Genomic DNA, 12,253 nt, shown 5'->3' on the forward strand with positions numbered 1-12,253 from the left:
TGCAAACTACGGACAACCAATGACATGCGATGATTGATGATGAGTCGAGTCGAGTCGAGTTCGCCTAGAACATGACGTCATGTCAAAATAAAGACTACTGACTACCCATACTGATCGACGACGTTCGTTCAATAGAATAATTTTCTGCTCATAAATACAATTCAATCTGTGTTTGATAGGTAAGTGTTGCATTATTACATCACTTAAAAATGCCACTTATTGTTAGGTACTTTGCTTGAAAGGATCATGTTTGTCTAACTACCAATGATGTGCTTTAAATTCTACTGATAATGCCATGACGCTCGAAATTGAAACAATACACTTTCCCACATATTGAGAATTGTGTAGTCTGTGGAGATTATTTAGAGAGTTTGCTGAGCTGTGCTGAGTGATCGTCATGTCTCGTGACATGGTGATCATTGAGGCGTGCAAAACCAAAACAAAGGCACAGACCATAAATATCAATTTTTATTGTCTACTATTTTACTTACTAGTCTAGGATTAGCTGTTTAATTGTCTATCATTTATTTGTAGTTTAAGTTCTAGATCTTCTAGATCTACTTCCATTTGCATTTTAATTTTTATCTTATGATTATCATTTGCGTATTTCAATGTTTAGCCTAGGCCTAGATCTATTCATATTTCAGGTACCGGTACATGTTAATGTCAATGATGATATTTTGCACTTGTACTTGTCTAGGCTCTTGGTGATGAAGCAATATGTTTATACTAAATTGTAGTAATTAATATGAATGGTTAATAATGTTAATGCCAAGGCAATGAATCTAAAACTAGCAGCAAGATGAAGATAGACGGAGATAACCGTCTGATACGGGTCATTTCTTTAATAAAACTGACATTTGTTGACATTCCCCATATACCATAATCGGAGGTCTAGTGGAGCCAGACGTAGTCTCAGCAGGCCTGATAAAAACCCGATTTAAATCGGTTTCCCGATTTTTTTTAAATTTTTCCTGATTTTTTCCTCATTTTTTTTTTCTTCCCAATTTAAAAAAAAAAAAAAAAAAAAAAAAAATTTACCAGATTTTTTTTCTTCTTCTTCCCTCTTTTATCCTGATTTTACGGATTTCCCCGTTATTTTCTCAAATCTTTCCTATTTTGCCCTATTTTTTCCCAATTTTCTTTCTCGAAAATGGGGGGTATGGTTGAGGGGAAATCAAAAAACCTATTTTTTTTTTAGTGCTCACTATCACCCCTGTCTCAGTGGAACAACCGACGATTAGAGAGACGGAAGCTTTTGGTCTAGATGAAGACACCCAACTACGAGAAGGAAGAAAGTTAGAAACACACAATTGAACTGGAAGCCTGACTGCTGAGAACACAACATATATTCTTCTGGTTCTGGTTCTGGATATTACTCCGACAAAGCGGGATCCCGCATCGCGTCAGAGGGCTGACCTGGGGGTTGACCTGGTAGAATTATTTCTGATTGGTGTTTGTGAAAAAATCGCAGAGCCTTTTCTTAAAAATATCTATGTTTGGGCGTCTAGGATGTAATGAGGCAGGTCGTTCCAATAGTTAACAGTCCATGGGAAGAAGCTATTTGAGTAAATTGTTGAGTTGGTTCTAGGTCTCTGGAAGGATAATGGGTGTGTGCATCTATGTTGGCGAGATGGTCTGGTTAACTAGGGGTTCCAGTCAACGTCTACAAGGTTTGCGTTGAATTTGTACATCATATTGAGTCGGGCAATCTTTCGTCTGGTCTTGGGTAAAGGTAAAGCAACAGATTATATTTGGGTATTGAGCACATGCCATCACTGAAAGGCAAAAGCATGTTTCTTTTAATGACTATTCATATACATGACCTCAAATTAGTTCAATTTGTTCTCCATTCTTTCTGTCTTTCTCCTGCAGAGAGTGGCTAGTACCATGATCAACACACAACAAGCACTCCCAATGATAGGGGTTACTCTTGTGGAGGACTTCGTCAAGAACCCTCCACCGTATTTCCAGGTTTGTACATCACTTCATGTACTAAGTCCACCCACACATAGCTGCATTACTATCCTGGCTGTGTATCAAAAACTGTTCCATTGATTCTCAACATTTCAAAGGCCACTGTACAAAACTCAACTGATTTCACTCAAAATCGGTACTTTAGTGACAACTGATGACACCTAAATAGCAGTAAATACATTTTGTTCAACTTACCGATGTTAGAAAGAATAATTTTAAAATTCAAATCGTGAGTCTACTATCAAACTTGCCAATCAGCCACTTTGTATTCATTGTGTGCATTAGTGTGCAATGTGTGTATTGTCTGCAATTGCTGCCTCTCAGCATGTAGTACAGTGCTAGAGGTCTATACACATTAGAATTGACTCTATGCTCTGCTGGATATTAAATTGCTTTGATAAAGCAGACAAATGAGAGGAACAGGTCAGTGAAAGTTGGAGCGAAATCCTATTAAAATTAAGAAGAGTTATTAAGTTTTGAAGTTGAGATCAATCAAACGATGCCAATTTGTGTTTTACTGATGACAACTTCAACAATTGAAAAATTCCCTATTTTGAGTTGGATATTGCTCAAACTTTCACTTATTTGCTTCTCTCAGTGTTCTGCTTTTATTAATACTGGCTAATTATTAGGGTAGAATTCTTATTTAAAGAACAAAAACAGCTCTAAATATTATTCATGTACAGCAGGAGAGCCATAAAGTTATGCAAATTAAATATATCCTCATCATTGTTGTCATAATTGTTGTCATTATCATTGTAATTATCAACAATCTTCTTCTTCTCATTGTCTTTTTTGTTATAATTGAGCAGTTTTTATGTTGTCTCTTTTTGTTTTTGTTACATTTTTTTCCTTCAAATTCAGGTTCAGCATTGTGTCAGGCATCCTGTGATAAGGCCCGTACCCGAACGGGTCAATCTCTGTGCTCATGACAAATCACACGAAGCCTGGTTTCCAGATTCCATGGGAAGGTAAGACCCATATGTAAACAGGTCGGTCTTTCTGTTCATGACAACTAACATGAATTATGGGACTAGTTTCTTGAAACTGTAAAAAGTGAAAGTTTATGGACATCCCATCAAAACACATTTTGATTTGATAAACGGCATGTCAGTTGGGTCTTCATTTTTAGACAAATGAAAGTTTTCAGAAACTGGTCCCAAGTTTCCAGACTCCATGGAAAGGTGAGACCCATATATGAACAGGTCCCCTTACATTTACATCACCCTTAATACACTACTTCATCAATACTTCATCCTCTCCACGCTATTGTAGACCGATGAGTTTAAATTAGGCGCTCTACAAGAGGAACAATTTTATTTTTGGTAAGGTTTAGATTGCGAAGAGCACAAATGCTATGTCTGGAATTTAATTTCATATGATCAAAATTGTGGAAGACCCCTGTACTAACAGACAAAAAGATATCCCATAATAGTTTCTGTCATTAACATTGTAACTGATAAGGTGCTATATTAGAAACGGTTACATTTTTTTTTTTCAAGTCCAACTAGCATTCTTTTCCAGTCTTTAATTGTATGCTATATTACATACAGGGTATGCGATTGTGATTCTTTTTTCATGTCAGGCTTCTGTGTATCTCCATCATGACTTTAAAATGGATAATTATTTCTCCAAGTAGGTTACTCTTCAACTATATTTTTTATATTGCTCTTACAGAATTTTGAAAGTTTCAACAGTGGCCCAGTACGACCAGCTTGTTCAGAGATTGCTGACACGCCCTCTGGTGTTTGATGTCAAGTTGGAGAGGAGGCACAAGTCAGGAAGGACCCGCTACATCTTGAAATGTAAGTGCCTCTGTCTGTTTAAAAGCAGGGAGGGAGAGACAGAGAGAGAGAGAGAGAGAGAGAGAGAGAGAGAGAGAGAAAGAGAGAGAGAAGGGGGATGATCTACTCTTAATAGTCTCGGACTGGAGTCAACACATTTTTATTAAGAACATTCTAGCGTAAAAGAAGTGTTAGGAATACACCTGAACAAATGGCAGTCAGAGGAAGACAGAAATAATGAGGAAATCTGATGGTTGGTTTATAAAGATGGATTTGTTGGTCTCCTGGCATCATGACTAAAAGGTGATTGGGAGAGTTATGACTAGTGTTGCTGCTTAACTTACAGTTGTTATTACTAGATGGCAAATACATGTAGAAAGTTCATTTGTGCTACAGAAATTGCCATTCAAAAGTTTGTAGGACTTAACACTGAAAAATTGTGTTGGCTAGAGTTATATACAGTACAGGCAAATTGGTTATACTTACATTGCCAAAGTCACTACATGTCCATCTGCTCTGTTATATTTTTAAAGTTAGAGGTAAAGGCCAGTATTGGAAACGCCCCAATTTCAAAAAATGAAATGGAAGCTCTTATTACCAATCATGTGAAAGAGTATGTTTTGACTAATACACGATGATAACAAATTTGCTGGGAAACTGCCTAATAATTGATATATTTGGTAAATTAGTTATCTATTGGTGTGTGAGAGATAAACGAACGTGTCGCGCACGTGTGCGTAGTCCCATATACATCTTTCTGTGTACAGTGCTTGTAACTTACGAAGACTGGGCCAAATTTCTTATCATTTTGATGATTCCAGAACCTTGCAGTACACACCAATACTTTTATGCTAGATGATCAACCTTTTCTGATCGATTCCACAACGTTTCTTTCACAATGCAATCGCATGACCATAACTGGTCTTTATCTTTAAACATCTTTCTCAATAGAAGAAGAAAAAAATTACCTCCTAACTTTAAGCTGTTCATCTACTGCCTTAGTCAGCGATGTGACCTGACTTGACCTTTCATGATAGCAGATGAACTTGCATGATAGCATCTTTGTTTGTTGTTTGATGTATTATAGGTGACATCATTGTGACAGTCAACACATCACATCCTGTCATCCAGACTCAGATGATGCAGATCTTTGATGGAGGAAGAGAGGACATTGTCAATGGTCGGAACTTTGCCCTTGAGGTAAGTTTTTACGAGAGAATCAGAGCTTAGCTTCATGTCATGCAGTGGTAGTGTGGTAGTTCTGTGAAATCTCATTATAAAAGATATTAGTATAATCATGTACTGTAATATTTCACGCTGAGTGACCCCAAAACATTTTCGCTGGTTCTTAAATGCGCATTGCACACATTTCAGCCGTTCAAAACATGCATAAGAAGTCTTGCTTAAACTTTCTCAGCGCAAAATCCGTGAAAAATTTATGTACCCCAAATATTTCTACTTTTACAGTATCAAACTTTTTTGTAACTAAATATTGTAAAATGGAAAAACTTTGACAACATGAAACTTTCACAATTTACAAGAGACAGCTATTTCCACGGCGTTTGCAATTTAGTTGGGGCATGAACGAAACCCAAAATGTTAACCACTTGGTGAATCTAAGATCATTTATGTACACAGAATTTTTTTTGTTTTTACAGTAATTCTCATGGTCCTATTTCAGTTTTATTCCATTGTTTTCAGCCTTGATATTAAAGTGCTGGTAATTTCCTTGGTCCCAGAAAGTATGTTGTAATCTCTTTGTACCACTTTCCATGTTTATTATGAAAAAAGTACTGATTAAAGGTAAAGACCAGTAATGGTCATGCGATTGCATTGTGAAAGAAACGTTGTGGAATCGATCAGAAAAGGTCGATCATCTAGCATCTAGCATCTGCAAGGTTCTGGAATCATCAAAATGATAAGAAATTTGGCTCATTCTTCGTAAAGTTACAAGCACTATACACAGAAAGATGTATATGGGACTACCCTATCTCTCTCACCAGACCATGAGAGAAATAAATTTACCAAATATATGAATTAGTAGGCAGTTTCCCGGCAAATTTTTTATCATCATGTATTATTCAAAACATATTCTTTCACATGATTGGTAATGAGAGCTGCCATTTCATTTTTTGAAATTGGGGCGTTGCCAATACTGGTCTTTACCTTTAAGTGTTTAAAAAAATAAAATATATACTTCTATGTATTTCTTTCTCTCTTTTCTAATCATTCTCCGATTAACATTCTATAAGTAACACATGATTTCTGCGTGTATTTCTCTTTCTAAATGTACAGTTCAACTTCAACAGCATTCTTAAAGGCTGGTTCAGGACAGTCCACCAGGGGCAAGATAGCCTCCTTTTCAATACGACTTACCACTGCGCTTATGCCAATATTGTGGTGACCAACTCGACCGAGTTCAACAGCATGTATTCCTTTTCGCCGGAAGGTGTCTGTATGTTTCTCATGTGCCTGCCGTGCTGTATCTTCATGTGCCCAATCTACAGGGTGAGTCAAATAGATGGCAACCTGTTGACTACTGAATTCTCATGTTCCTAAAACCTGTCTGCACTAGTTTAGCCAGGGAGATTAGACCTCCCTGCAAGGTCACTGACAGATGGTTGTCTCGTGAAATCAGCTCTCAATTAACATAAGAAGAAGGGCATCATGGGGAACCAACGGGAACCGCTTAGGCACCGTTTGCTATATAGAGGGCCCAAGTAGCTAAAAGTAGTGCAGTCCAGCTTTAAAGGGAGTGGGTTATCAGTTTCATGTGCAGTGGGTCATTATTCGCTGACACCTGACTTGGTGGAAATACCATTAATGAGTGTACAAGCCTCGCACACAGCAAACCCATAGTCCCATCAGTTGAGGGAAATGTAAGATAATGACTATTCCATACGGGGCAATTAGTGGAAACGGCAGAGCATTGCATAAGGCCTGTTGGTCACAAAACTGAAGGGTAATCCTGGTGATTGACAACACCTGAACGGTGTCGAATAAAGGATAAAGGTCCAGCGCTGGTGATATTTGTAAATAATTTTAAGTGATTGGTCCCCTGTGGATTACAATTCCCAGACACATTTTAAAATATATTGATACTGTTTCATCTCCAGATCTCTCGTTGCCTTACCACGGTCGACCGTGACACTGACATCGACGGCGAGGTGTCCTACCTGACGTTCAAACGCGAGCAGCGCACAAGGCAGGACGAACTCCTGGACATGTTCCGTCAGTACCTGGTGCAGCAGATGATGCAGCAAGGTAGCAGGGGAAGCAGGGATCAGGCGTACCTTGGGGTTCCCGAGGTCACCAGGCAGCCCAGTGTTAGGGGTGGGGCACCGGTCCCTAGGGGTGCACCACCACCACCACAGGGGAGGGGGTACCCGCAGCATCCTGCTGAGATGTTCCAACCATGTAAGTATAAAACATGTGCGAAAGGTTTTCTCATTATCAGATGCCTTTTGGACTAATTTACGCACCCTTAGGGTGTAGTGAAGGTATATCAGACTGGTTTTTGTTTTAAAAAAATAGGGACCTTATTACGTTTCTGTACATTCCCAGGCAACTTCTTTGGACTGAAATCTCTTGTTTGTTAAATTAGTTGTAGTGAAGATAATCATTTTCAGATTGATTTTGCCAGGAGGTTGGGAAGAAGGGGGGGGGGGGGTGGCTGCACATGCGTAGTTAACTTTTTGTGTTCTGTGGAGTCACTTGAAGCGGCATTGTTCACTACAATAAAGTTGAAGGGTTACTGTTTACCTACAACATATGTTACAATGTAACATGCGTGTGAGTATGTACAAGAAACATTTTTTTTAAACGATGTGCACATGTCCATGTCAGGAATGTGTCAAATTGTACAACGTTTGATTAATTTTTGATTTTTGATTTTTATGGATACATGACTGCATGATGAAGAATTTAGGATGATAATGTACAGCTAATTTCAATGATGACATTTCTTGATCTTACAGATAAAAACTACTGTTGTTTTTCCCATTATTGCAAAATAATGTCTATCCATTCATTTATCTATTCTAGCCAGATCCATAATGTATGACAACTATTTCAATTTCTCAGATGCTCCCCATCCAATGAATGAAAACGGCCATGTAGAGCATCCAGTCTCTCCCTATGGCTATGGGCCAACCCCACCCCCTCCCGGTGCACCCATGCACCCCAATCCCATGGGACCAACACCACCACCACCACCACCAGGCGTGCAAAGAGCACCCCCTACCATGGCCCAACCCCAAGCCCCGCCCAGTTACAGCCAGCCGTTGGGGGCCCCTGCGACTGCGCAGCCGGAGCTACCATCGTACGACTACGTGATGGGACAGTCCACGGATCAAGATCAGCTTATCACTTGAGTATCTCAGGCTCAGCCTTGCCCACCTAAAGGCTCCTTCACAAATGCCGTAATAAACCGGTTTACTGCGGCATGGATGAACAAGCCTTGGCACTCTTCAAAGACCTTTTCCATTTTTTTTCCATTGATCTACTTATTTCAGCAGCTTTTTACGATTCTGATTCATTAACAAATAACATCATTTCAAGATGTGATATAACATTTTAGTAATCCTATATACATTGATAAAAAGGGATTACAGCCCTTTTTATTTTCATACTGGGATCGATTGCCCATTTTCCTCTCTGAATCGTCTTCTTATTTCAGATTCATGCTGTCTTGTGCCTGATCCAAATAGTGCTCTGAAGTTGGTGCATTATGAGGAATTATTTGTAACTTTAGAAAGTTTTTCTGTCATTTTTTATAGTGGCCAAATCGTTATCATTTTCCTTCAACTCTGTTGTAATATTGTAGACTATGCTATCCCTACGCAAAGTTTGGCCATAACAATGGAGCTTGTTCCTGTGGTCCTTAGAGTTCTCATATTATTAGCGTACTCTCTCTATTTTGTTGTTATATTTCGCTTTAATACTCAATTTACAAACCTGTGATGACAGCAAATTTTGCCTTTGTATGGAGTCATGTAAACTCTGTATGTGGCCACAGTGATTGTGCCTGTTGCTTTGTTGGGCAAGCACACAGCAAAAGAATATGTGCCAAGTTGGATCCAGCTGAAGCTGAGCTGGCAAAACTCTGTGCTTTTAACTCTTTAGTCTATAGCCTGTTTATGATCTGTCAAAATCTGAATACACATGAATTGTAAAAAATAATGTATTTTAAATAGAATTGTATTACATCATGAGAGAGCATATTGATATATTAAAAATTGACAAGATATGTTAGACTACATTCCCTATATTTCCCTTTACTCTGCTTTTCTGAACATTTGTTTCTTAATTTAGCATTGTACAACTCATTACCATACATTTGTATATTTCCATTTAAAAAAAAAGGTGAGATTCTGCCATAGTGATAGAACAGCATGGGTTAGGCAAAGAATATGAAAGAGCCCCTATGTCAGCTTTTATCATAATTAAAATCATATTTTCTCTCCTCACATATTATATGTATATTATTTGAATATTATTTGTTATCTCTTACGAGATAGTTCCAAAAGGTAACATTACATTTAGAAACTATTAAATATTCTTTCGATCATAAAGAGAATTATGTAAGCGCAATAGATTGATACATTTTGAAAGGTAGACAAAATATATTCGGTGCTGCTTATTACTGTATATTCTGAAATTAAAGAAGCGATCTCGGCACTGGAGTGATATTTTCTTCTACATACAGCATATGAAGATTCTAGGCTTCTGATTGGTCAAAACTGTAAGCATGAAATTTACTACTGCCTGCATGGCAGTATAGCGAAAAAATATTGACCAGGCATGGTTCTATTTGCGCATACAATAAAGGACGCAATGGTTGCGCTTTAAGCTAAAAATGGATACGTGCTTTGAGACTGGTAAATTTCCTTGGACTCTACGAACAGTTACGGGACCATACTGCTACAGCTGACCTGAGATGGCGCTAGAGGTTTTTTTTTATGATAGTGCTTCTAGTACATTAAGGCTTTGAAAATAGAAAGTAGGCAATTACATAATGTATTTACATGTATGTAAAAGTAAATAAAATATCAATTTTTGTTGTCTTCCAATAGTCAATTAGGAAGAGATGCTGGTAGACCTATTGCATGCTTGTTTAATTAAGCGAGCATTTAGTTGAGAAATTAAGTGAGCATTTAGTTGAGAAATATAGGATTAAGTGCTATATTTCATCCTCACAGAAGATACTGTTGTGTCTGTTATTGTTTTTATATAAACCTCTCGGAAAAAAGTTTGGAAAATTTGAGTATGATCAAATATATCACTCTCGTCATGGCATAACCATCGCTATGTTTAGTATCATTTAAATTTGGGTTTATTCCTTTTGAAAATGATACCCCATTTGTAATGATTTTTCAGGCATGGAAAGTTCAGTAGATATGGGGCAATTTCGAAAGCGGAAAGTTGCAAAATGCACAGCTCTTGTTAGACTGTGCCCTAGTTGAAGTTGCCCTATTTGGCCAGGCCTTTTCAACAGTTGTTTACCTAGGCATAATGCTTCAGAAAGTTGATGACCAAACAACAGTGAATCTTGCCTGACATGTCACCATAGTGCATGAATTCTAGTTTCAGAATCTTTGGAAGTTGGCATTCACGGCTGACCAGTAGGGAACAGTAGCCCACTGTCATGATCAAAATCGTACTCTTTTATGTCGAAGAAAGAAGAGTGTTCCGCAGTGCTTACCACTGCATTTGGCAACTTTTTACTTTTGACCCTGCCCCTTATTTTGATGCACTGCTCATTCTATGGACACACCATCATACCAAACATGATATCATTCTAAAGAGGAATAACCATACTTTCTATTGATACTACACAAAACGATAATTATGCCATGAAAAGTGAGATACAATCGATCAAACTTGAATTGCAGAAACTTTTTTGAGGAGCTAAGTTACAGCTTTGTGTGTAGTGTCCTGAGTTGCTAGCAATACTTATTAATGTACTAACTGAATTACTTGGTCATATTATCCATGTATTTAACTTATATAATTGTTTCACCTAATGCTGTTATTCACATATATTGTTATATAATTTAAAGTGACTAAAAATTTTGCCAAAATTCTGTAAGATTGTAGTTGTAGACAGTCATCAATAGTTTCACCTAAATTATACTGGCATTGTGATTTTATAAAGAGATACCATCTGATTTTGTTTTAAGTGATTTCAAATGAATGAAATGCCAGAAAAGAAAACTTAAAGCATTATTTTAATGTTTTATAATGTAGCTAGTGCAAATATAAAATGAACACTCTGTAATCTGAGAAGTCGAGCAAAGACTCTATCTTAAAGGTGTTATTAGTAACTATTAGTTTTCAAATATAAGAACTGAACACTATCAAAAGTTCAAGCCGAATTAATACCAATTGTTTTTTTAAGGTCCTCAAGTAATAGAGCTGAACTTAAATCTTTACCAGTTTCATCTTTAACAGCAGAGTTGATTAAATGAAAGAAGATTGGAAGATCATGAGATATTACATGATTGCAGCAAGACTTTGGAAAAAGTAACCCAAGACAAATTCAAGAGCTTTTTCCATCACCCACTTAATTCTGTGAACATAAGATTGATGCATTATGTAATCTTAACATAATTCATACAAAAGGTTATTGAAATTGCCCCTGGCTTGAGTCGACTTTTTGAAAGTCTATGTGATTGCCTTAGATGTACATGTATATCCTAATACAGGCGAACCTGTCTATAGCGACCGCCCAAGGGAAACACAAAAAGTGGTACATGTTTCAATGAGAAACAGTTTTCAAGGGAAACAAAAAATGTGGTCTTTGTAGACAGGTGGTCACTAAAGCAGGTTTGACTGTTCATGCATATTGTACTCCATCTGTATTTATACTTGTTGTATCCTGCTGTTTCAAAAGGAGAAATATTGATAAAAAACATGTGTGTGTCATACAACATTGTATTTAGAACGCATTGCCAACTTTAAAAGTATGAAACAAAAGTAATTTTGATAATGCACCAATATGATCTGGCGTTCTGCTCGTAGTTTACATCAAATGTTGTACAGGGGAAATGGAGAAAATATATAATTTGATTATGTTTGTATATGTTACTCATTTTTAATGAAATTCTTGGGAGTCGTGTCTGGGTTAATTCTTTTCAAAATATTTTAAAAACATTTCTGAACTACATTGCTTTTTCCTGTCCATTGATTTGTACTGATGCTGTATATAATTGTAATCAATTATTTGAAAAGAAATAGAAGAAAAAAAAAATAGGATGAAGAATCTGTATATTTTATTGAAAATAAATGATCTATAATGATAAATCAATTTGGTGTTTGTAAATATTATACTATTTAATGATGAAATTAATTTGGAGATGAGAGAAGAGGTGAAGGAAGGCTATGTTATTAAAAAATTATGGAAGCAAGAAGAAAGAAAGAGAGAGAGAAAGGGGAGGGGTGGTAGTTATATGTGATGGTGGTAGGGTAAACCACTACAGAGGCATCGACTA

The 12,253-nt window shown here is 37.1% G+C and overlaps 1 protein-coding gene across 1 annotated transcript; it reads left to right on the forward strand.

Moving 5' to 3' along the window:
* Nucleotides 1-80: 80 nt before the first annotated feature.
* LOC105438946 lies at nucleotides 81-11,277 on the forward strand. Its single transcript, XM_030990162.1, has 8 exons — nucleotides 81-179; nucleotides 1,876-1,974; nucleotides 2,842-2,948; nucleotides 3,655-3,782; nucleotides 4,849-4,961; nucleotides 6,057-6,269; nucleotides 6,878-7,178; nucleotides 7,845-11,277. Exons 2-8 carry the CDS (start codon nucleotides 1,891-1,893, stop codon nucleotides 8,132-8,134), a joined length of 1,236 nt encoding a protein of 411 aa, XP_030846022.1. The 5' UTR covers nucleotides 81-179; nucleotides 1,876-1,890; the 3' UTR covers nucleotides 8,135-11,277.
* The last annotated feature ends 976 nt before the right edge of the window (nucleotides 11,278-12,253 follow it).

The sequence above is a fragment of the Strongylocentrotus purpuratus genome, unplaced genomic scaffold (assembly GCF_000002235.5).
Source record: "Strongylocentrotus purpuratus isolate Spur 01 unplaced genomic scaffold, Spur_5.0 spur5_scaffold_19, whole genome shotgun sequence".
NCBI lineage: Eukaryota > Metazoa > Echinodermata > Echinoidea > Camarodonta > Strongylocentrotidae > Strongylocentrotus > Strongylocentrotus purpuratus.